The sequence below is a fragment of the Filicampus tigris genome, chromosome 11 (assembly GCF_054856515.1).
Source record: "Filicampus tigris isolate MCC_2025a chromosome 11, RoL_Ftig_1.0, whole genome shotgun sequence".
NCBI lineage: Eukaryota > Metazoa > Chordata > Actinopteri > Syngnathiformes > Syngnathidae > Filicampus > Filicampus tigris.
In genome coordinates, this window is record NC_141227.1 from 22,429,035 (window position 1) to 22,454,568 (window position 25,534).

At 42.4% G+C, this 25,534-nt stretch overlaps 2 protein-coding genes across 14 annotated transcripts in view; one reads left to right on the forward strand and one right to left on the reverse strand.

Annotated features, from left to right (window-relative positions):
* Positions 1-25,534, reverse strand: part of LOC147140176 (arylsulfatase I) — a 38,559-nt gene that overhangs the window by 12,064 nt on the left and 961 nt on the right. For 4 of the 13 annotated variants that reach the window (XM_086045419.1, XM_086045416.1, XM_086045418.1 and 1 more), the window contains exon 2: positions 1,266-1,351. The gene's annotated coding sequence lies outside the window, so the exon portion shown is untranslated. Of the gene's footprint in view, positions 1-130; positions 1,192-1,238; positions 1,352-19,063; positions 19,190-25,534 lie in introns of all 13 variants that reach the window. The other 9 variants (XR_015088693.1, XR_015088694.1, XM_086045413.1 and 6 more) reach the window with 6 other exon arrangements.
* Positions 222-25,203, forward strand: bean1 (brain expressed, associated with NEDD4, 1). The gene is made up of 5 exons (XM_086045437.1): positions 222-526; positions 7,541-7,678; positions 19,035-19,238; positions 19,636-19,771; positions 22,049-25,203. Exons 1-5 carry the CDS (start codon positions 493-495, stop codon positions 22,359-22,361), a joined length of 825 nt encoding a protein of 274 aa, XP_085901563.1. The 5' UTR covers positions 222-492; the 3' UTR covers positions 22,362-25,203.

Below are 25,534 nucleotides of genomic sequence, written 5' to 3' on the forward strand. Positions count from 1 at the left end.
TACTGTCATGAACGCCAATAAAAAAAAAAAATTACAAAATGAATTACTATTTTTATTCAAGGCTCTCTCACACTTTATGTGACCTGCAATAAAAAAATAAAATTTAATTTAAAAAAAACAACTTTGTGACCTGCAACACGCTGGGGTTCAAACTGCCACCACTGGAGGGCGCCACTGGACTATACGAGAATGAGGAGGAGGAGGAGGAGGATGAAGGAGAGGATGCTGCCGGGATACTGATGATGCTGAGGTGGACTATCTTGCAGGGAAGGACACGCCAAGAAGAAGAAGAAGAAGAAGAAGGACGAGGAGGAGGGCGGCGACGAGCGCCGTGCCACGCTCGACGTGAAAAAGACAAAGGAGGAAGAGGAGCCGGTTTGAGCGCCAAGGAGGCTATTCTGAGGAGGTGGGCCACGTCCCGGGAGGCGGGAACCAGCCTCACGTGGCGGCGTCCGTCTTGATGTGACCTTACGCACACGCGCGCACAAGCTGATGAGTGGCCGCCCTGACGTCTACGTTGCTGCAGGTAAGCACGGCTCTATGCGTGTGTGGCGCGCGCGCGTGTGTGAATGTGTCAATGTCACATTCGTCACGTGATGTCATCAGAGCGTGAATCGCATGTGGAAATGAGTGCAAAAACACAAAGCAACTTTGCATGTTTGTATGAGCAACTATTTGGAAGGGGATTTAAAAACATTTTTTTTTTTTAAGGGATGTATTTTGTCCCCTGGTACAATGTTCACCAAAAGTCTACACACCCCTGTTGAAATGGCGGGATTTTGTGACATAAAAAAAAATGAGACAGCGATAAACCATTTGAAAACATTAACGTGAACTATAACTTGCTTGTTTTTGTTTGAAATCTTTCAGAGAGGGGAAGAAAAAAAAAATTGACAACTGAAGTAATGGAGTTGCAAAAGTAGCACACCCTCATAAATGGGATGTGGCTGTGTTCAGAATGAACCAATCATGTTTAAGTTAATGTTGAATGGGAGTCAGAACTTCTGAAATGCCGTTGATTCACACTTAATAAAGTTCAGCAGTTCTAATAGTCTTTTCCTGCCTTTTTTTTTTCTTTGCTTCTGCTTCCTCCGCCTTGTCCTGCCCCAGTTTTAGTTAAAGTAAAAAAGGATGTTTGCACCAAACTTAGCAACAAAGAATCCAGATGTTTTTGGGAGATTTTGAAAAACTCTGCGGAACAAAAAAAAAAAAAAATCAAAAGTCAGTCAGGCACATACCTGTAAAAACAAAATGAGAACACTCACAAGGAGCTGCTGCAGGCCACAACTCACGCTCACACCAACTGGCCAATTCCACTCCAGCTCCGGGTGTCACTCGCTAGGCCCCGCCCCTGAAAGGCACACATACAAATCGTGGATTAAACAATACGTACAGTAGTTGCACTTCTTAAAAACGGTGAGTTACATTCTTAAAAATAAATTAAAGGGCAAACCAAGGAGTAAAATAAATAAATAAATAAATAAATAATATGCAATGGTGAAATGAGAGGAAACTAAACACATATACACGCAACCACTCACACACAAACGCACGCTGGCGTATCGTAGGCGTGTTGTAGTGATTTTTGGCTCAGGCAGCTGCTCTCCTCTTCCTCCCACACACTTTGCAAACTAAAGTCTCCTGTTGGCGCAGCAAAGTACGCTGACGTTTGCGGGCCTGGCACAGACGCCGCCGGACGCTTTGGCGGGAATTTCGCCAAGCGCTTTTAAAACCGATTGGCATTGTCGGAGTGCGCGTGGGCCTCCCTTCCCCCATCGCCGAATGAAATCTCTCTTTTTCGCTAAGTGGCCTTTGAGCTGTTCAAGTGGAAATGTCAGCGATACACGCAAAACACAAGAGTTCACTCGCTGGCTCTTTGTCGCAAAGCCAATGAAAAAGAGCCCCCGGGTACCAAATATTCATTTACAGCATCGTAGCTGTAAAATGGCACCCAAAGCAAAGGCTTATTTGGCTTGTTGCCTAAAAGGGTTGCTGTCTTGAGAAAAAAAAAAAAACATAGTACATATTATGACATTAAAAAAAAAACATCTTACTTTTGTTTTTCAGTTTCAGTCGATTATCGATGCAAGGAGGCACGGACAGCGGAGGACCGTTTATGATAAATGGGTTGCTGCTGTAAAAAAAAAAAAAAAAAAAAAAAAAAGGAATAGCAAACAGAATACACTGTCATTTTTTTCTGAAGTAGCCCATTTATCAACTAGTTGGGTCTGAACTCGCCACGCTATATGGCACCGCATTTTCCAGTGGCTGTATGTCTTGACACACGAAGAGCAGGAGAGGCCCATCTCATTTGTTGCTTAAATGGGTTGCAGTTTGGAAAAACGGTCGCAATCAGCAAATAAGCAAAACCAGGGCTGCTCGATTATGAGAAAAATATGAATCATGATTATTTGGGTAATAATTGAAATCACGATTATTCAAACGAAACAATCAATATTTTTGGACCAAACAAACTGATAAAATCTATTATAAAATATTAAAAAAAAGGTGCAAATAAAATTCAAGTAATGTGTCAACAAACAGTGCGTTGGATATGAATGAATTTTAATAATCACTTTTCGCGATTATGCCGCTTTTGCAATGGTGGAGTGTAATAATCGTAATTGTAACTGAATTTCGATGAATTGCACAGCCCTAAGCAAAACTAATTGAAAAGCCAACCAATCGGTTCATTTTCGCCGTTGTGTGGTCGGCTAATATCGATGCAATGGAATAGCGCGGGCCCATCTCATTTCTGTTTAACAGAAGCAAGCAAACGACCTTTTTTTTTTTTTTAACAAAATGTTCATTTCTAGTGCAGCCCATTTAGTCAGCAAGCTAGTCGGGTCTGAATTCATTGCTGGCTGTTGCCAAGCCGTGACAAAGACAGCTGGATGGATTTGATCAACTTTGATAAAGAAAAGGTGACAGGGCACATTAAAAGTGATGCCAGTGGCTTGGAGCGCTGACCTCCTCACTTCCCCGCGGACCCTCGCCGTCACGGCCTTTGCGCCCTTCCGACCCCGTTTGGAGATAATTCGGCCTGTCGCGGTGAACGGATGAGGGGGACGTGCGCTCCTAATGGACTGTCAGGGGGATCTGGGGGGGGAGACGGATGAGCAAGCGCACACACATTGGGAAGACCTGGCACATGATGGAGTGATGTTTGTTAAACCTTCAGGACGGACCCCATTCCCTTTTGTGTCCTTTCCTGTCTGCTGCTTCCTCCTTTAGCATCCGCTTAGCATCGGCAGCTAACCGGAGGCAAAATAGCAGCGCGTCCAACTACCATGTTCGCGCTTTGGCATCGACGCCGCAGATGAGCCCGTGTCTAATAATCTGACATTTGAGCTCAGCGATTTCATGAAACTACTCTTTGGTCATTATGAGTCAAGAGAAATTAGGCAAGAAAAGTTGCATGAAAATATACTAGTCAACAATGTTTTACTAAATCTTTTAATCAGAGATGCAAGTAAACTTTTCGAGATGATTTTTTTTTTTTTTTTGTGCTGATTCTGAATCTGCGCTGGTTTTTTTTTTTTTTTCAGGTTTTCACAATAGGATAATGTGTCATATGGCAATATATTAGTAATATTTACGAATTAAAGGCGAGGTTCAGCGACAGGTGGAATTGTTCCTGTTGTCGCTATAAATTACACCGCACGCTCAAATTTGTATCGCGCAAGCTTTTATAGGTCAAACCTATAAACAAAACAAAAAGAAAATATAGGAAAAATCTAGGAAAAAAAACAAAAACATTTTTAAAATCAGTGTTAAAAACACATTTAGGGACGCATCCACATCCATCCGTGATTAAAATATGCCGTTGACGACCAGTGACATCAACGATAAATTGGGCCTTCTAGCCCTCAGAATCCAAACAGTTCTCGCCTCAACAGAGCAAAGTGAAAACTGCCTCTCAAAGTGGACCACACAACATGCACTCCAAGGAAACATTACGTAATATCAGTATAAATAGGGCTGTTGCTCTATTATCATTTTAGGGACTATAATCCCTGGGAGATTTTAGCTTTGTGGAGCAACAAAGATATTATTTGCATTGTTGAACTTGGAAAACCAGACAAGTCACACACGCGCGCACACACACACATTTGGGTGTAACTGCCAGAGTGTGTTGTCTGTAATATCTGTCAGTGTTGGCTGGGACGGTTATGTAATAAGTAAGCAGAATGCATGTCTCTCTCTCTCGCTCGCTCTCTCGCTCGCTCGGACACACGCACACGCGCACACGCACGGACGCACGCAATGCACCTGTGCACACTGTGCCGAACGGGCTGCATGGACCGTACTTCCTGAGCAAGAGGAAACACAACATGACGTCTCATCTCATCACTGTGATGGGATTGAGTGCGGAGATGAAATGGGGAAAAGAACACGTCGCCGTGATCGCGTTGAGGTGCAAACAAGAGAAGCGTCAGGACTCGAATGGCCGCTGGAAAGTCAAAATGGCAGACTTCCTGGGTCTTTTTAGACATAGCTTCTTGGGACTTTTTTTTTTTTTTTTTTTTTTTTTGTGGCTCTACTCAGGATAGATTCGCAGAATTAATTTCCCCGACTACTCTTTGTACTAAATGACAGAAAGAGACGGAAATGGTCACTTAAAGGCAAACTTTAAAGGCAAAAAGACTTCCTTAATCGGGGCATGGTTTCCTGAGACTTTTGTTGTGGGCATGTCAACCAAATTTCATGTCGCTAAGTGAAATAAGCTTCGGCGGCTGAATTTTCAAAATTATGTATTTACGACTTTGCCTTTGAATGATCCTGCGAATGATCAAAAATGAGCCTCGGCTAGCCACTTAAAGCAAAATGGCAGATGATTTCACGTGTCTCTTTTGAGCTATTAGTTCCTGAGACCTTTTTCTACTCATGATGACCAGACCCACCAAATTTCATGTTATTGACTCCAACTGGCAACCGGGGCTGAATGGTGAAAATATTCCAGTTGGAGAACCCTGGCAATGGACCAAAAGAGCTGAAAATGGCCACTTCCAAGCAAAAAAGGCAAACTTGACGTGTTTTCTGGGGCATGGCTTCTTGAGACTTTTTTGTGAAATTCTGTTTCTGAGCAAAAACGGCTTCAGCTGCCAGACATGGCAAGTTGACCTTCACGTGACTGCTTGGGAATAAATTGGCAGACTTCCTGTGTCTTTACAAACATGGCTTTTTGAGACTTTTTGGTGGGTCTACTCATGATTGACAAGCCGGCCAAATTTTGTGTCGTGTGAAACTAGCTTCGGGGGCCGAATGTAAAAAAAAAAAAAATCCACTTCATCTTTGAAGACCGTCAGATGGGCATTTCAAAGCAAAATGGCCGACTTCCTGTCTTTTCTGCCACTTTTACGTGGGCCTACTCATACTAATAGAAATGTCTACCAAATTTGATGTTACTGAGTCAAACTGGCTTCGCGGGTTGAATTTTGAAAAATATTCCAATAGTCGAAATTTGTTTTGGTGGGACCCGTGGAAATGGTCAAAAGACAAGAAAAGGCAAAGGACAGGCAAATCCAAAGCAAAACACCCGACTTGCTGCGTGACTTCTTGAGACGTTTTGGACCATCATGATGGACATTTTGCCAAGTGGAGCGGACTGAATTTCGATATTCTTCCAGCGGCCACTCTACAAAGTCCTCGCTCCGCGTATGGCCTTGCTGGCCGCGAGAAGCTGTCTCAATATTTTTGCCCAACATTTGTCAAGCGGCCAATGCGCATCCTTTGCGCTAAACACTCCTCATTTCCGTCGGTGGAACATAACCGCAGCCTTCTGTAAACTTCAGCGGCCTGCCAGCAATATTCCCCGGCGGCACTTGGCAAGGGAGGCAAATTCCACGATATGAACATGAGAAGGAGTCGTCTTTGACGTTATCTTATTTTTTTTGGTCGCCTCTTAGCATTGTGACTGGTCTGAGCTGCACTTGACAATGACGCCGTTTGTTGTCTCGCTCCGCCCCCCCAATTATTCTCCCCCGGCCCACTCCCCCCCAAGGGGTAATTGGAAATCTGCTCCGTGAAGACTTGCTACCGAGAATGTCTCCATGTTGTTATATAAGCCTCTGGACTGTTAATGAAATGTATGACTTGCCTAAGTGTTGTGTGTGTGTTTCTCTTATTGATGGGAACACTTAAAGCCCCTGGCCATGTTCCAACAAGAAAGCAATGGAGACACATTCACATCCGCACTCACACACACACACACACACACACACACACGGACACATGCTGATATCACAATGGATGATATTGTTTTATATGATCTGATTTGCTATGCTTTTATTGTCCCTTCTCAATAATGGTAACGCAGTGATATGATTTTGTTTCTTCAGTTACAAAAAAGTACTAAATGTGGTAGAGGCTTTCTTACAATTGATTGATTGCAACACAATCGCCGGATTCACAATTTCTTTCATTACATCCAGTAGATATCGGACACGGCGTTGTTATTATTAGACAAAGGCTGTATCAAAATATTATTGGTATCGCAATATTGTATCGCTGCTTTAATCGGTTAGATATCAGACATGGTTTGTCTTCTCGCGTATTGATCATCACGCACTTTTTGCATTGCAATGATATCGAATCTTCGGGGTGATATTGTCGATATTTGCCATCATGCAAATGCTGTATCGTGTTCGTATTACAGCAATATCGTTTTGTGTTCTTCCGTCACGTTGATATTGGAAATGCTTAGATGGCGCAAGGATATCGTATCTTCTGTGACATCAATATCGTACATGTTTTTCTTCCAATATATCCATAATGTTTGCATCCGCTCTTCAATTATGTCGACTCTTTAAGCAATGGATAATTGAACACAAACGGTGAGCAACACACGTAGACAAGAACAATCCTCACAATCCTCCTAATTCTTTTGAATTATATCAATACTGTATGTTTGCAAAACATATTATGCAGTGCTATTTTCCTTACCCAAAAACACACGTTACAAAAATGTTTTCGTAAATTGGAACAAATTAATGTCACTTCCACTCATTTCAATAGGGAAAGATGATTTAAGATACAAGTGTGTCTCAAGGCGCTCGTGCATAATTAACTCATTCACGGCCAGACATTTTCAGACCCTCTTTTACCCTAAGGTTGGAAAAAAAAATAGAAAAAAAAAAATACATAAATAAATTCCTGGGATTGAACGAAAAGACAAATAAATACGTCAGTGACAGTGAATGAGTTAATGATGAAATCGCTGTATTGTATTGTGAGCCACTCTGCAATTTCCACATTTAAATTGTGCCGCGCTAGCATGCAAAGACAAGAGCATGCAGAATTGCGCGCACACACACACGCGCACGCACGCACGCACGCACGCACAGCGCCTGAGGCTTTATAAACAGAAGGCTGGGATGCCGCACGCCTTCTTCACTCCTTCACTCCCTGCCGTCATCATGTTTGTCCATCTACGTGCTCCGCGGTGATTGTTTTGACGTTTTCCTTTCCCTTCTTTCTCTCTGGCTCTCTCGTTCCTTTGACTGCTCGCTCGCTCGCTCGCTCCATCCCGCCCGGGCAGCGGCGTTTGCGGCAATAGGAGCACTAGCGGCGTCAGCGTGCGTCGGCGAGCAGTTGAAGTTGGCTTCCTGCCTGTTGAGATGCGCCGGGAGGAAACACTGTGAACACGAGTTGATGCTGATGAAATTGATCTGCTCAGGTAAGCAGAGCTGCTGCTGCTGCTGCTGCTGATGATTTCACTCGGCCGTTTGTAATAGCAATTACGTGACTTTTGGAATTGAAATGTTTACATGTTCGGGTCACGCATCCGATAACAAAAACGGGGTCGTTCATAGTTACAACGTGTTCACGGCAGACGACGAGGGGGAAAACAGTCCCGATTGTTTGTAGGACGACTATTCAAAGCATGGCCGTGAGTGGGCGGGGACTTACGTAGCATGCAAATGAATGGCTATGGTTAAGTTGATAATTGAATAATGTAGATGCAGGAGAAATAATGAAAATGAGAACTTAAATGTTTCAAAAAGTACATTTCAAGGAGGGACCAGCAACTTAAGAGTATTTTACCATTTTCATGGTGTTGAAATGCTAGCCTTGGAATTGTGTCGTTTTGTCTTTTTCATAATTGTTTTAAATGTCTTCCCCATTTGCCTTCATTTATTCACAGTTTCAATTTCACTAAAATCAGTCATTTGTAATTATTTAATAATTAACCGGGTAGAAAAATAATGTCGTAAATCATTTTGCTGTTAAGCTTTATAATTTAAGTAGTACAATTATTTTCATCTAAACAAATTGTATCATTTTTATTTATTAATGTAAGTATTATTAAAATTGTGAATATTGATTATTTATTTGTCATGTATTCTGTCGTTAAAAAATTATTCACTTTTTATATTTAGATTAAATATATTTTATTATTTTATAATGACTCTATAATTTGTATTATTATTAGTCGTAGCAGTAAAATTGTGAATGAGAGGTAGACGAAAATAACAATTCTGTTTTCATCTTGTTGCTTTTGATTCCATGCGCGTCACGTCATCTTCTTACTGTTTCGCTGTAAAGTCCGAAATTCACAACTTTAGTGTTGTTCCTTACACCTTTCTTCATATTTGTATAAAAAACTGAAAGTTTGCTTCGCAAGAATACTACTTCCAAATGAGCCAGAAGACTTGTTTTATTTCTCATGACGTGTTGTGCCCTTCTCACCGTTTCAATTGATTTCCCAGCTCTGTTCGGATGGAAAAATCCTACCCTTGTCGTACGCATTCATTACGATGGAAAATTGATGATTTGATATTTTTCCCCGAATATGCTCAACTCTCCAGTGTCAGGAATGAGTAAGAAACGCTTCCTGTTGGATCTAGGTCATAGTTGATGTCATGTTGTTCCTTTCTTTAGTGACTCTAAATTCTTAGAAATCAATTCTAATCGTTTCTTTCAACATTGTTTTTATCGGAATGTTTTCACCTTGTGTTCCCGAAGCTAGCGTCTTTAGACGGCGACTCGACAGCGCCTCTGCTGGTTCCCTGGACTGGGACATTTTATGAAAAATTTGCCTTATGGTGTGGGGGGGCTATTGTTAAATTCATCCCAGTGGTTTCACACAAGCAACATTTATTTGCAGTCTGGAGGCAGAGGCATGAACATTTCCTGTCTGAGAGTCACCACAAGTCTCCAATGATACCACAAAATGTCAATAGATTTGTTGCTAGTTGCTATTTTTTGAGAAAGAGTCGCTTAGAGGCTTTTGAAAAGTCACAAAGTTGGCAACACTGACTTCCAAAATGAAAAAAAAAAAAGGAGACTGTCTATATTAGTATACTGAGAATTACTTCAGCATAATTTCAAACTCATTTTACAAAATGACCCTTCAAAAGCAATGACACTCAGATCAAATCTGCACCGGAAGTACGAGGACGCTGGCGTGTATGTGGTCGTTTTGCAGCCCAGAGAAAAATAAAATGACTACTTTCCAATTAGCCATTTTATTAGGTTTTTGATCCAGTGATCCAAATACCTCTTTTTTTTTTCTTCAACCCAATAATTCACAGCACACATTTAAATTTTGATATTTGACAATCTTATTCTAAAATGGAGTAAATTTATTTTTCCATCAAATACAATATGCAATGTTTTGTTTGTTTTTCATTTTTATAAAGTTTTGTAAATTTGGGAAAAATGTAAACGTGTGAACTGACACGCATATGAGTATAATGTAAGTATACAGTGGTGTTTAATTCATTCCACACTTCCCCAATCGTATCTCAAATCGTCCTTGCCTATTGAAATGAATGTAAATGCCGTTAATCTGTTCCAGCTGCAGCCCAAAAATAACAAAAATGTTTTTAATGTGTTTTATTACCAAGAAAAATAGCACTCTATAATAGTGTCATTTATAAACTAACAACTTAACAGAAATATGTTTTTCGAAGGAAACAAAAGCGCATCAAAATACTTTCTTCCCAGAGGAAAAGTGTCTTGTTTGGTGGCTATCTTGTCCCTTGATTTATAACCAGATCAGAGGTTGAGCTTTTAAACCCAAGAGAGCATCGGACAGTATTTATAGACACCTCAATAAAAGATGAATCCCATGCTTACGCAACACGTCCTGACCACGGCGGAGGCGTCCGCGAGACGCGGGGGGGGGGGACAGACAGACGGACGGACGGACACGTCCCGCCCTTCCTTGGTGCCCTTTAAATCTCTTTCACTCGCTACCTCGTCCTTCTTCCCTTCCTTCTCTGATCTATTATTCACATCCCCGGCTGACTCTTTATGCGGATAACCCCCCCCCCCCCCCCCCCCCGCCACCCGTCCCCCGTCCCTCCCGGCACCTGGGGCGTGCTTCCCCAAAGGGAGCCAAAGCAAGAGATGGATAAAAAGCTCAGGGCTGGCTTGCTGGGCGCAGATAAGACACTTCCAATGGCTAAGGTTGACATTTTGCACGGCGCTGCTTTGTGGCGAAAGAGCAACGTGTTTACACTACTTTGCAGCATTTGATGCCAATGTCAATGCAAGCAACATCGCTGCCTACCAGGGTGGATTACGTCGACGGTTTTTGGAAGAGGGGATGGGCTAGCTGAGGGTTAGCATTTGGGTTAGGCTTAAGACTTTCACACTGAAATAATGATGACCTTGTCTCAATTTACTCACAAAGCTACACATTCAGCACGAAATCAATCGCAGGAAGACGTGACTTGTTCTGTTTTCATTAGCAATGTGACAAACGGTTGTCATCTCGGTGGAATTTTCTTTAAGAAAAAAAAACAAAAAAAAATATTGAAGGCGCACAGCTCTAAAATCCTCCATAACAAGCAAATTCACACTAAAAAAAAAAAAAAAAAAAAAAAGAATTGAAAGTATACCATTGACTGCCCACACTGCTCTTCTCACGCATCATGTTCCGTTTGTGCTATTTGAGTCGAGGTTTAGACAGGTCACATTCATTTTGACATGTCGGAAATTTGGCCCATTGCAGCTTATTGTTGAACGAAAAACTTGTCAGCCAATCGGAGGCGTTGCAGACGAAACCAAAGGCTCAAGTAGATTTGTTGAGAAAGAATCGATTTATATACTTTTACTTTAATTTGAAAGCGTTTTTGGCCAGATTTTCTTGAGGCGATATCGCACTAGCGCTCCCCAAAAAGGATTTTTTCTTTTTTTTACCCATCCGACACATGAAACTGAATTTCTCCAGCCCCGTCATCTGATCATCCAAGTTCTTTGTGCGATGTAAGACAAATTGGCAAATCTTGTCAAATTGACATTTTCAATGCACTTTCTTCAATCTAATGGCAAAACATTCAATTGTTCTGCCTGTCACTATATGCAGCTGGCATAGATAGGTGAACAAAGACTTATTATAATTCTTTTTTTTTTTTTATTATTATTATTATTAAATAACACATTTTTCTTTGCAAAACCGGCCTTGAAGTCCGTTTAAAGTTCCCCCGTATGGTTCCTCGTCTTTAAAAGACAACTACAAAGTATGTCCACTTGTACACTTTGCATTAAATATGAAGGCAAATACCAGTGCGTGTGCGCGCGCGCGTGTGTGTGTCTATACGCATATATGTGTGCTATCAGTGGCAAGAAGATAAAGGCTCAAGCCAATCTACATACGGCGGGCGTGGGGGTGCACCGCTGTGATGCGGGCAGATCTGAAATGGAATCTGCGTGTGTTCCCCCTGGCTGCTCACATCATTTATCCATCAGCGCCGTGCCGCCACGCCACGCCTCGCCTCGCCACGCCTCGCCTCGCGCCAGCTATCAATCACCGCATCGCCGCGCTTTATGGAAATGGCCGCGGGAAAAAAAAAAAAAAGTGCTTTTAACAGCGCTTTTTTTTTTTTTTTTTTTTAGGTTTGATGTGGCCATCCGAGCGTCTGCGTCTATAAGGTTGGCTGGCTTACATCTATCTAAATGGATATGAGCCGTGTGCATATGTATGTGTATGCGGGGAGGTTTCAGAATGGCAAGGCTGTTCCGCCTCTGTTTGAGACTGTGCGAGAAAAACAAGGATAGGAAAATGTGACTTTTTGAGGCGGATTCCAATTGTAATGTTTGGCAGAATGAAATACCGATCACCGGTTGGTCGGACGATTATTAAAAACTAAATATATATAGTGATTAAAATAACTTATTTTCTGGGGAAGTCAACCCAAACACGGCATTCTGATTAATTTTGCGTTTGTGGAATATAAATTAAGCAGCAAAAGGCACTCGTTTTCAGCCATCTGTGGGGGCGGCCATTTTGTCTTCTGTCGACTGAAAATGACATGACAACTGCTCGCAACGACCAATCATGGCTCAGATTCAGAAAACAGGTCAGCCGTTATTGGTCGTTGTGAGCAGCTGTGATGTCATTTTCAGTCGACAATAGACAAAATGGCCGCCCCCACAGACGGCTAAAAACGAGTGCATTTTGCTGCTTAATTTATATTCTACAAACGCAAAATTAATCAGAATGCCCTGTTTCAACTAGTGGGCTTGCATAGAACATTTTCTTGAAAAAAAAATGTTTGCGTTGACTTCACCTTTAACACGACAATAAAGATATGAATTACAGCCAGAACATTTGACTGTTTTACAATACTTTGTCTTTTCGTATTTGATGAACTTTACGACAGAGAAAAAAATAGGGGGGAATGTTTGAATGTCATTATCTTTATCTTATGTCCTAATGTGTTAATATGTGCGGAAAAAAGGCAGACTTTTAACGATTTTAAAAGTGCCAATATCATCCGATTAAATCGACCATCTGATTAATCCGGCCAATTGTAAAAAACGTAACTCAAGCATGTTTTTACTTACATCTTAAAGTTGGGGGATAATACAAGGAACAATTAGTTCTGTAATTGATTTATTTGTTGTGAAATGTGGGAACACCAATTGTCACAACTTCAAAAATATTATAAATATTGTTGGCTTGCCCAACGTAAAATTTTATCAAAGTTTGTTGCCTTGAAATTATGAGCTCACCCAACTTTTTTTTGTTACAGTGTACTAACATAAAAACTACTATTTATTTTATTATCATTACCATATTTATATATTTCGTTTTATAATCCATGTTTAATTCCTCGTCTTTGAACTCATCATGAGACTCTCAGGGTTGGGTTGGACTAGGGTTAGGTTGATACTTTATTGATGCCGAAGGAAACGTTGAGCGGTTGGGATTTGCGTTTGAGGGTCAAATCAAATCAATTACATAGAAATAATCAAACACGACAATTGTGGCAGTAGAGTAATTGGGTGCAATTTTGTTCCGTTTTTATAGCTTCCCTGTCTGCCCTCCAACCTTTGGCATGTTGACATCATGTTCCCGCCTGCGCGCCCTCCCTGACAACGTGTCCTGTCTCCAGCTAGCTGGCAAGCTAAAAGGGCGTCAGGGGAGAGCGGCAGCGCTCTCAAGGGGAAAGGGAGACGCGTAAACGGAGGGAGGTGACTTGGAACGGCGGAATAATAAAAGGAGGGGGGGGGGGGAAGAGAAACAAAGGGTAAATGTCGACTTGGGACAGACAGATCAGCTGTTGACAGCACTGCAGTTGGACTGTTCCGCTGACGTACGAACGGCTAATGCGTGTTTGTGTGTTGAACACAAACAGATGTTATGGTGGCGCGTTAACACGATTAAATATGTGGCCTCTTCCTCCCCTTTCCTCTTCTATTTGATCATCCCCGCCGCCGCTTTCTGGACGCTCGTTATCGCCCACATAACGTTTCTGAGAAAAAGCGAGACAGGGGTGAGCAAAGCGGGGAACAACAAATAAAGATACAATTATACTGCATGTAAAAGAAGCCGATACAGAGTTGGGAAAATCTCATTTGTCATTTGGACGCCCGCAGCTTGTGTGTTATAAATAAGAGTGAAGGTTTTGTCTTTGGTGTGGCCATGTTGCTCATTCATAACCAGAGATGGCGGAAACGTGTTTACTTAGTAATGCTATACTCCTAAATGTACACATTTTCCAGTAACAACCAGGCATACGCGTTGCTTTTTCCTGTCAAGAGTCAGACTACATTTACTGCGGGAATATCAGAAAAGAATATTGTCGCCGTCCTGCGGAAAACACGTCTGTCCGATTTTGTCATTTTGGAAATGTTCACGTTAATGGGATGTCTGGGACGAATGTTGCGCTCACGTCAGAGTTCGTTCCATGTCGCAAATGTTCGCAAAATGTTCACCAACAATTTTCGTGATTTTTCTTGTCGCATGAAATTTGGAAGATGTTCCAAATTACCTGTGTGTTGACGACTCACGAGTCCATACCATATTACATAAACATTAGGGAGAGACCGATTACCAGCCGGGCCGATTATAGGCACCGATATTTGGCTTTTTGACGAATATCGGCATCGGCCTTTTTTTTTTTTTTTTTAACTTTGCTGGCCAATCATAAAAACAATTTAAAACTGTGGATATCAAAACAAAGATATGTGAAGGTTTAACAGTTAAACATTTCTTGTAATAATGATTTAAAAAAAAAAAAAAAAAAAAAAAATCACCCTTTTGCAAACCCGAAACATTGTTCAATAAACATGCTTAAAGACGTTACAACAAAGTTAAGAGTACATTTTTCTTTTGATGCCAATATTTTCCTTTTCACTGAAAATGAATATCGGCTCGAAATATCGGTTATCAGCCTCCTTGACGACTAATAATCGGTATCGGCCCTGAAAAAAGCATATCAACGGAGGAAGGAAAGAGATAAGCCCCACTGGATTGTGTGACTACAGGATGTCCCCAAATTTAATTGTTATATTTATTTATTTTTTTAATTAAAAATGTATTAAATTAAAAAAAAGTACATTATAAATGTTGAGTTTTGCCATGACTACGTTAATAGTTAAATATGTCAGGTAAAAAAAAGACTGCCTTTATTAAAACTGTTCTTAACTAAGCCTAACCTTACCAGCTTGGTCACAGAAACAAATTAAACTCGTAAACCAAGGTACCACTGGAAGTGCCCCCATTCAATTAATAAAGAACCATAAATAGCCGGAGCAGCTGTTTTCCGTGAGGTGAGAAAGAAAAAGCAGGCGGGTGTTGTGACGCGCTGAGGAAGGTGAGATATCCTTCGCCACACGAGCGGACCGCTAATGAAAAGGAAAAAAAAAAAAAAAAAAAAAAACGCATCGCGCCTCGCATCCCGAGTCCCACCAGGCGGTCTCAGATGGACCAGACGAGTGCAAACCCAACTTGGTAGAACATATACACCTATTTTCTCCACCGATCAAGTTCTTAATCGAGCAATCGTGGACGGATTTAAAGCGGTACAGCCAATCTGGCTTCAATCCTTGTGACCATTCGACCTCGTCCGGCCCATCCTGATGAAAGGAGCGATGTTTATGGATCGATCAAAGCGGGATTAACACAATGTTCTGTGAGTCGGCCTGAAATACTGACGGGAACTTGTGAGTGAGGGACTGACGATGCCCACCTCTGCCGTGAACTACCTCTCGCGCGTAGAACTGAGTGACATTGACAACACTTGAATCGGAATGACATATTTCTCAATCACGTTCTCAAACTAACAATTAGCAAATAATAAAATACAGGAGGAGACACCATTCCAAGACAAAGAGACACAGCAAACCATTGTAAATTATAGAACACCTAAGAAAGGGGAACTACAGTGTTTTACAGCTGGAGGTAAAGCATTCTGGGTGTTCACAATTTGCGTTCGCGCCGTGACGTCACGTATGCGACATGTCACGTTTAACCACATGAAAAACAACAATGGAGGAAGCAGAGAGAGTCGCGTTGTCAAGGTTGAATTCCAGTCCATATTTTGAATTCGTGTCAGCTAAAGAAAACACGAAAGCATGTGGCACACTGTGCTGTTGACAAAGTGTTATCTAGCTTCAAAAACGGACCAGTATGTAAAAAACAACAACAACAAAAACGTGTTGATCGCAACGCATTCAAGCTCAATTTAGTTGTTGTCGACATCTGTTCAATGTAACTAATAAAGTAACTTGCAATCTAACTTCGTTACTTTTAATATCAAGTAATCAGCAACTTAATTATGTTACTTATAAAGTCAAGTCATCGGTAAAGTAACTAAGTTACTTGTTCAAGCTAGCTGGAAACACATTTTTGTCAACAATATGTTCTCTCCGTTCAATTCTCAGGCCATTTCACATTAATCGAAGGCATCGAAGCACTGTTTCTGAGAAGTGCTTCACATCAATCCCTCTGCATTTTTGGACTCTTCCGAAACGTTTGACCTGAAAATTGAGATCAGTTCGCCAAGCGGACCACGTTGCACTCGGCTGTCCAAAAATTGGCATGAATTTTTCAAGCAACATCGATGAGATTTTCACCGATGAGCGACCGGGCCGGCGTCGTTGCTGTGCTGCAGCTTGTTATTGTCCTGCGCAACATAGCGGCCGGTTTGTCGCTGAGTGCGCGAGTGCCACGCGGTGACGTGTTGTGAAGGAACAAGACGAGTAAGTGACTGTGACGGCTTGTCACTAAAGCTCCCTGCTGATCAGGCTTCCACCTCTAGAGATGTGCAAGTCAAACAAACACACCCAAACAAAACAAAAATAAAAAACAACACACAAAATATTCAAAACCCGCAGTCTCATCAGTCAGTAGTGTTGTGCTTGACTTGTTTCTTTTCACACAAAAAAACAACAACACCCAAACAACATAAAGTCTACTGTTTGTTTTGCTGCTTCTATTGTCACTGAACACAATATTCTGCGCTTCTTGAGAGATCAGTCAACATGCTCTAAAATGTCTGACAATGTGGGGAACTCCCCTTGAAAAACTGGATGGCAATGAATGAGTTAAAGGCACACATCCGACACACAAATACTACAGTATGAACGGTAAAGCCCCCTCCGTCGCAGGTTCCAGATTCGCGGTCCCACGAGTTGACAGATTTTTTTTCAAATATAGTTTTATCACATTATTGTTCTGCCTACGGGTTATTTCAGGTGTAATTCCACTGTCAGCCACTAGATGGTGGCACACTATCTCTTTACACGGTGTAAATCTCAAAGAAGAAACGGGCAGTATTTCAAACGATCAAGATGAATTCAATGTCATATCCGCTTTAATCCTGCTTTTTACGCCTACAGAAAGCCACAGCTGGAGGTTCGTTTTGTAAGATGCTAAGTTTGTTGCTTTGGAAAAAAACAGGAGTTGTTTATTTTAAACACAGAGGGCTCAGTACGTGCGCGTACAATATTTTGTCTTATCCATTGCTCTTGCTCTGTCTCAATCAAATATTTTTAAATGTGTTTGTTTTATTATTTGCCCGCTCAGATACAAAACCCGACAACTGCGATCTAATGTCCGAGCGCGTGACGTGACGTGACTTGGTCTGTGGTGTCTCGTCTCGGCGTGGGCAATTGTGTCGTCTGCCGTCGTGTTGCTTTCACAGCCATGAGGGAAATGTTCTCTTGCCACAAAGCGTTCCCGAGACGTTGTTGTCCGGGACGCCAGACGAGCGATGGTCGTGTGCTCTCTGCTAACGATTCCTTGCTAGATTTACACAAATGGGCCACCAAAACATATAAACATCTGCAAACTATTTTTATGGTTAGAAACATGATTTTTATGATAGTCGCATATTTAAAAATGTGGGTGGAATTTTTTTTTTTTTTTGTAAGAATGCTTGTTCTCAGCATGATGTTTTTATCGGTCGTCTATTGAAGTGTTTCTCAACCTTCATTGAGCCAAGGCACATATTTCACATCGGTAAAAATCTCACGGCACGCCACAAAGTTGCTATATCAGGTCATTATGTACCTTCTGTCATCTAGTGGGAGAACATTTTATTGTTCTGCTTTGCGTGGTTGGCATGAATAAATTAACAAAACTGTTTTGTTTTTTTATTTGAAAATATATATTTTTGTCAAAATAATTGACATGTATAATTTCCCTGATGGTCTCTCACGGTACACTAATGTGCCACGGCACACTAGTTGAGAATCGCTGGTCTACTGTTTTATAATTTAACCGTGATTTGATGATATGATTTAGAATGCAAAGATTTTTTTAAGATGAATTTATATAGACGAAAGCAACTTTTAAAATCGCTGTCCGCTGTAGTGACCGCCGTGCTGGAAAGGGTAAAAAGCCTGCCGCCAAAAAACAAAAACAAACGTTTTGTTCAAAAAGATCAATCCTGCCACGTATCATAGCATAAACACTATACGGGGATACTGTACAACTATTGTAGTAGGTGGAGTAACCCCTCCGGTGGTTGGATGCATTACACATCACACACTACATTAATATGAGCACATGTTGAACTAAGTGCTACAAATATTAGCATTAGCACGCACACACTCCCCAAGGAGAGAGTGACGGCACTGCAAGGAAGATGAAGACAGACAAGCCCGAGGAAAAAAATAAAAAATATATAGCAATGAGACATTAAACGGCTGAGAAGGATAAGATGTGTGTAGCGTGTGCGTAGTGTGTGTATAGTGTGTAAAGTGTAGCTCTAATTATCTGTCACACGCTGAAGTGGAGTAAGTCCCCCGGGGGAATGATGAGGCTCGGGAAGACGGCAAGGGAGGAAGAGGAGGGAGAATAAGGCGTCTGTAGTGTGTGCGATAGTGTGTGCGGGAGAATAAAGCTGTTACGTAACATGACATCCCGCCACGCTGCGCTCTCTCTCTCTCTCTTTCTCTCTCCCTCCTCGCACCGCGCCGCTTGGCACGCAGCTTTGGACTCCGTGCTGCTCGCACTGCAGCACTTTTAACATATCATGTAGACAAAAGTATTGGGACGCCGGCGCCAGCTCCGCCCAAGTCAGCTAACCAGAACCGCTACATGGCCAACGGCCACAGCATCCTAACAGGCTTGTTTACGTAAACAAAAACCGTTTCAAGTCTCAATCAACCCAACAAAGGCACTTCTGCAATTTTCAAGAGCGCTTTATGAGCCAGCTGCGCCAACCACACCGGCACCGACGGGCCCGGCGCGTGTGAGTCTTCATCGGTACAAAAAAGGGAAGACGGTTGCGTTTGAAGTGTTGAGTTGCACTCTACTGAACAAGGTTCTGCCCTCCGCCTCCCGTCAGTGAGCTCGAACCAGAGCCATGGGGAGTACCCGGACTGCAGGAGCGAGCGCGAGTCTGGGGGCGAGGCGTCTCTCCTGGTGTCTCCGCTGGTGGTGGCCGGTATCGTCATAGGCCTGGTGCTCTTCCTCTCCTGCGTCACCATCATCGTGGGCAGCCTGCGCAAAGACAGCCGGCTGAGGAACCCTCACCTGACAGCCAGTTACGGTCCGTACGGGCACAACACTCCATTCGAACCCTAAACGCTTGTTTCAAACGTTAACCTTGGACTCAAATCCTAAATTGGAGCTACCATCTTTTGTTTCAGACCCTAACACGCACTTAAATCCCTAATTTGAGACCTCATACCAGGTTTGAACGCTAACTTGAAGCCCTACCTTCAAACCCTGACCCAGGCTTGAAAGCTACTTTCAGACAAAGACCCTAAATTGAAAGCCTAACCTTGACTTCTAACCCCTTTTTTTTTTTTTAAGCCATCAGCAAGGCTCACAACTTTCAACCCTAATTTAAAAAAACCATCATTTGAAATTGTAAACCCGATTTGAAAGCCGACTTGAAAGCCCAACTTTTGGCTTGAAACCCTCATTTGCATGCGTCATCGTAGGTCCAGATGGTTACTCCTTCGGAGGTTCTGTCGGAGAACTGAGGTCAACGTGCTTGGAAGACTTTCCACCCGGCTTGGACTTTGACTCTTACAGTCTGTCACAAGTCAACCACCTGTACCCCGACTCTCCACCAGGGTGAGCGTCTTTTTCCATTTCATTTTCCGTGCATGATTATTACGGTATTGTACTTCTTTTTTTTTTATTTCCACTGTCATTAAAAATAGTGCAAAGTCCCCCATTTGCCATTTCCGTCAAATCTCAAAGTGTCCTCCTGCGCTGACTGACTGACCTCCTTTGTGCCGGTTCATTTATGAGAAAGCCATGCTTCCGCTTTTGCTGACCTTTGGATGAGTCTGTGCGCGCGCCGGGGTGTGTGTGTGCGCGCGCGCGCGCGTCTAAAAAGGCCAAGTCATGGTGTGTTTGATGTAAATGTCAGCTGGTTTAATTGGCAACTTTAATAATTCAAATACACCCGTCTTTCTGCTCCCTGCGGGTGCGTGTTTGTGTGGGAGGGAAATCAAGGAAATGGGGGAAAGGGAAATAAAAAACAAAAGTAAAGAAAAATGCATAAGGAGAAGATATGGTGTGTGTGTGTGTGTTACAGACGGCTGACAGACACAGCACAGCTACAGAGAATGTCAACTCGCCACTTCCGACACGCGCACACACGCACGCACACACCATATGTTGAATGGTAAAGGCGCGTCCCATCCAACGCGGCAACCGAAGCATGGCAGAGGTCCTCGCTCTGTATGCATTTATACGGTAATGCTGTAATGATGCCGAACATTACGGCTGTCCAAGGAAATCACGAACGAATCCATTTTTCTCCAAAGTTGAGTGTTAGCATATAGCCAATTATGGGGCTATAATAGCAATTAAACTACGAACGATTCTGATTTGTTTTTGAAGTGGCGGCTGTTGTTCCGCAATGTGACATTGAATGATTTTGGTTGCTTGAGTCCCGCCCGAGGCCGAAACCGAGGTCCCTTCTCAGTCACATGAGAAGCGTCGTCACATTTCAAAACGCCTCTTTAATCGTATTTTTACTTTAACGAGTGAGTGAAGTAGGACAGTTTGTGATGGGAACTTGTGAGGTCGGCTTTATGGTAACGCAGCGCTTCTTCAGTTCCCGTGGTTACCGTCAACATTTACGTTTCCTGGACCGAAGTGACCCAAAAAGCGAGTGTCTATTTAGCACCGATTGTCTTTTGTTTCCCAGCGGCTTTGTGCTTGTCAGTTTCTCGAAAGTAACCCATTTAACAACATCTGCCTCGAGCTACGGTAAACTCTTTTTTTTTTTTTTCCCCCCCATCAGAAATGCCACTTGCTGACATTCGCGTTAGTTAGTAAGTTATTTTTTTTTCTATAGTGCTTCGAGGGAGGTTTGTCAGCACAGATTCTCGTGTTTGGATCCCGGCGACATGCGACGAGCCACTGGATAAACGCAACATTTGTGACTCGGCCACAAAATCTTCCATTCGCACTTGGCGGAATTGTAACATGTCACCTTTCTTGCGGGGTGGGATGAGCAGCCACTCGGGAAACTAGAGAGCGGTTCTACTGGGACTCTTGAGTGTTACGCCACCTCGGAAAACAATCCCTCTCGCCAATTTGCAACTCAAGACCATAAACGTGACCGATCGCAACTTTGGGGACAGAGCCTTGATTGCGGCCTTGTCGCTTTGGACCTCCTTCCCCTGCGTGATCCACGACACCCCGACCCTGGATTCATTCAAATCAGCCCTCAAAACCCACCATATTTGTTAAGGCTCAGCTGTTTACTCAAGACTATGTCCGTTTCTCATATGCAGAAAGCAGAGTACAAACTCGCCAAGAACGGACTTGCTAGAACGTACCCAAGAACCTTCTTCCTAAGAACATGAGTCTCTTTGTAAATTTGAACGGCTGTGTACTTGTTAACTCCCCCCCCACCTCGTATTACCGTGAAAGAAGCACCAAATGCATCTTGGGAAATTTTGTTTGACAAGTCTTTACAAGTATTTCACCAATGCATCCTTGGTTTAAGCTAGCTGACAAGAACGAAATCCGGGTACTCCCTATATTCCGGGTATTCGTACTTTCGCTTGGAGCAGTACTTGGGCCGCGACTGATGACGTTTGACAAGATCACAAGGATGTAAGAACAGAACGCAAATCGAGAAACGGCGCATGACTACATGGCTATCATAGTTTGCCAAACCGGCGAAGGGTAAACTATACTATCCGCAAAAGACGTGACGTGGAAAGAGTCCATTCATGCCTGATTAGATTGTCACCTGTAGAAATGGAAAGTAAGCGTGGGGAGAGCAAGAAAAATAATACAGAAAACTGAATTTTACACACTTTTGAATTTCAAGAATAAGGCCAAAACCTCCGTCATCACTTATACTGTTCCTCTTCTTCTCCACAGTTACGATGAATGCGTGGGCCCCGGTTGCACTCACATCTACATACCAACAGACGACCCCCCACCTTACTCGCTATGGGACCCCCGTCAGGACTCTGACGGGGGTCCCAGTTCCGCCAGTTCCGCCTCGCCGCCCTCGGAGCATCAGCGCATCGCATCGATCTCCTTCCCGTTGGAGGCGGCGCCCCCGTACGAGGCGGTGGTGGCCGAGCAGGGGCGGCCCCTCCCCCTCCTGCCATGTGATCTTTCTAAGTACCAATCGGAGAGGGACGTCGACGCCGACAGGCGGCAGTCGGGGATCAGCCAGATCTCGTAGGACGACTCTTTTGGACCTTTCGCCAGCGCTGCCCTCTGCTGTCACTTGAGTTTAACACAAACTGTGAGGGTTTTACGGACTTTCTACACTTTTGGCGGACTGAAACGCAACAAAGAGAAACGTTTTCTCCTGGGAGTTTACGGACTAAACCAACTCTCCTATCCAGGTGAAATGTGGATCTCATTTAAAGACTCTCCTCCATGTTGTGGTGGAAACACAATAGTCTAGTTATAGTTTTAACTGGACCCCAGGAACAGCTATTTTTAAGATGAAGCTATTATACACAAGCACAGAGCAAAACGTCCTTTTAAGTCAGTAACACCATGGCTAACACGAACAACATATACTGGTGGTTTAAAACTTTCTTAGGAAAAGAACAACGATTTGGACTAAGATCAAAGATGCACAATTGTATAAGACAACAACCACCGATTGTTGCTCAAAAAGGGTGGTTGTACATGCCATAGACAGCGAGACAGGTGTAACGAAGATTGGTTGCGACCACTGTATTGTATTTGCTGTTTTTGTGCTCAGGTCAGGGTAATATGCGCCATCTTGTGACATTTTTGTGCCTAGGAAGTACACCGAAGCAAGCTGAGGAGCTTTATTTAGAAAAAAAGTGATACTTTGCCACCATTTTGGCCGGAGAACCCTTTTAGGGGAGTTAAACGAGCAAATTTTCACTTTTTATGGCATGTCCTAGCGGGGGAACACGATAAACCAGACCTTTTTTTACAAACACATTTCACTTAATTAAACAGATTTTTTTTAGATAGCTGGTCAATTTGACTAATGCCAGTTATTGTGTAATCTATGTAATGTTCTATTTAACATTCAGCAACTTTTAGCACCAAATGGCGACACTGATGGATGACATTTTTGGGGCAACATTGGCTGTGACCCAACCAATCTGTCAACCAATAGGAAGACAGCATGAAATGGCATCAAAATTGGTCACAGTCACTATAATAAGCAACAAACACAAAGGAGAAACTGAAACGTTAATTTTCTCGCCGGGAGTCAAGTAGCAGTGTAGTCAGGCTAGCTGGCTAAAGCTAACTGTCTAAATTTCTTGTTTTACTGATGGTTTTGTTTAGAAAAGAAGGCCCTGCAATAGTTTTGCTGTAAATTACTTCCCAGCATACAAGCTCATACTTGCCGACTTTTCCATTTAGACATGGCTTTGGCAGCATCTTAGGGTGTTTAAGACAAACATTCAAATTGTACATTTTTCAGTGAATAGATGTGGATAGGTTCCACATAAAAAACTGAAATGCGTGAATTTGTGAATAGTGACAGCAATATGTGGGAAATGAGCATATCCATACTAGATTACTTAACATTCGGACCAATTTTGGATTTTTTTTCCACGGTCCCAAGTGTACAGCACAATAATAAAGCCATTGCGAACTAGCGCTTCTACGAGCGTGTGACGCAGTCGTCACCCGTGGGTTATTCAATACGATACAATACAACTTCCATCTGGAGTGAAGCATGTACCGTATGTGCGAGATGACGCTCGTCAACATTGTAAGATAAACCTTGAAAATGTTCTCTTCCATAGAGCAGGGGCTGTCAAACGTTTTTGGGTCCAGGGGTGAAATTCTTCCAAAGCCTGTTGCCACAATCACTAACACGTATTTTAAGTAGGGCAGCTTAAATTGGCTCTAGAATACCGCAGTCTTTTTTTCTTAGAAGTTGTAGGCTCTTCGTCATCATTTGGCCTTTTCCCCATTCCAAAGAAGCGCTCTAAAAATGTTTGCTGTTGTTTTATTTACTGATTTTTGGTAGCTTGTGGGCTTACCTTTTTAACCGCATCACATGAGAGCGGTTTGATATGTGTACAGAGGCACATGCGGATCCCCTGATTTTAAAAATACTACAGGTACTTTAAGTCTCTCATGATCTCATGAGCAATTTTTTTTTCTGTATCTCTGTAAAGCTGCCAAATTGCCCTGAAATATTGTCTCCGTCTCTCTGTAACAGTGCCAAATTACCCAGTGGTTAGGGCCAGTTGACATAGACCACTGCTTCTTATTCATAACTACTTGGTTTGTGAGATGATTTTCAACACAACTCGTACAAATTGTCAATGTTCTCGTTATCAAGGGCTCTGGTTTTAACACCAACACTTTAACTGGACCCCAGCGGATACATGTAGCATCCTTTTGCACCAACAAAGACACAAATAAACAAAACCGGACCATTTTGTCAATACCGCTGATTCAATCGCCAAACATTTGACAGAACCAAACCAAAAGGAGAAGCATGCAGTGATTTCAAGAGTTTACAGGGCCTTATGCTAATGTTAATATGGTTCTTAATGCAGACCATAGTGGGACCAATAAAGGTTTCTTGTGTTTTAACAGGGGCCCAAGCTCCCAATTACTGTCCGGTGCATCTAATTTTTTTTTTTAATCACAAAGTAAATTTGTACTCATTTACACAAAAAAAAAAAAAAGTAAATTGTTTAAGTGTGTGTTCTTCATCTGGAGACACTAACAACTGTAGACAACATCAGCATGCATCATCACTGACTAGCAGCCTTTCTTCCCTCTTGTCGGCTGTCACATCTCTTTTTCTTACAGAATAAATCAGTTGTTCATGAAAACATATTTCTTCCCAGTTTGATGTCAAAGTTTAATTTGTGTGTAAAAAAAATGATAATAAATGTGCCTACTAGCCCTCAAGACTGTTAGCTTGAATACTGTAGCCATATTATGCTAATCTCATTGCAACGCAGCGCTTTTTGCTGTTTAATGTCTGGTTTAATTTGATCCACGTATTTTATAATCAAACGTATTCATTTGTGCTTCGAAGTCATAAACGAGTCCCTCAATCACAGGTTGTGCAGTGTTACTTCGATGTATCCATGCTAAAATGATATTGCCCATTTACATGTGAGTAGATATGGCGGCTTTACTGTATGCTGGCGTCAGGCCAAAACCTTGTACCTCCAAAAAAGTAACCACAAAAATGGCAAGCTTGTTCAACCATAGCATTGTGAAAGAGAGCAAGCCATTTTCAACACTTTAAATTGGTCAATGATGTGTAAATGACCAGTAGTAAAGATTTTGGAAAAATATGAAATTCACCAAAACGTGACTTAGGAGGTTTTGGCCCGACGCCTATGTCCAGCTTAAGGTCCATGTACTGCTTTGACCTCACTAGTA

Coding starts and splice junctions, on each gene's coding strand:
- bean1 (XM_086045437.1), top strand. CDS start 493: ATGAGTGGCCGCCCTGACGTCTACGTTGCTGCAG. Junction 7,679..19,034: donor GATGAAATTGATCTGCTCAG/GTAAGCAGAGCT, acceptor GCCTCCCGTCAG/TGAGCTCGAACCAGAGCCAT. Junction 19,239..19,635: donor TCACCTGACAGCCAGTTACG/GTCCGTACGGGC, acceptor GCGTCATCGTAG/GTCCAGATGGTTACTCCTTC.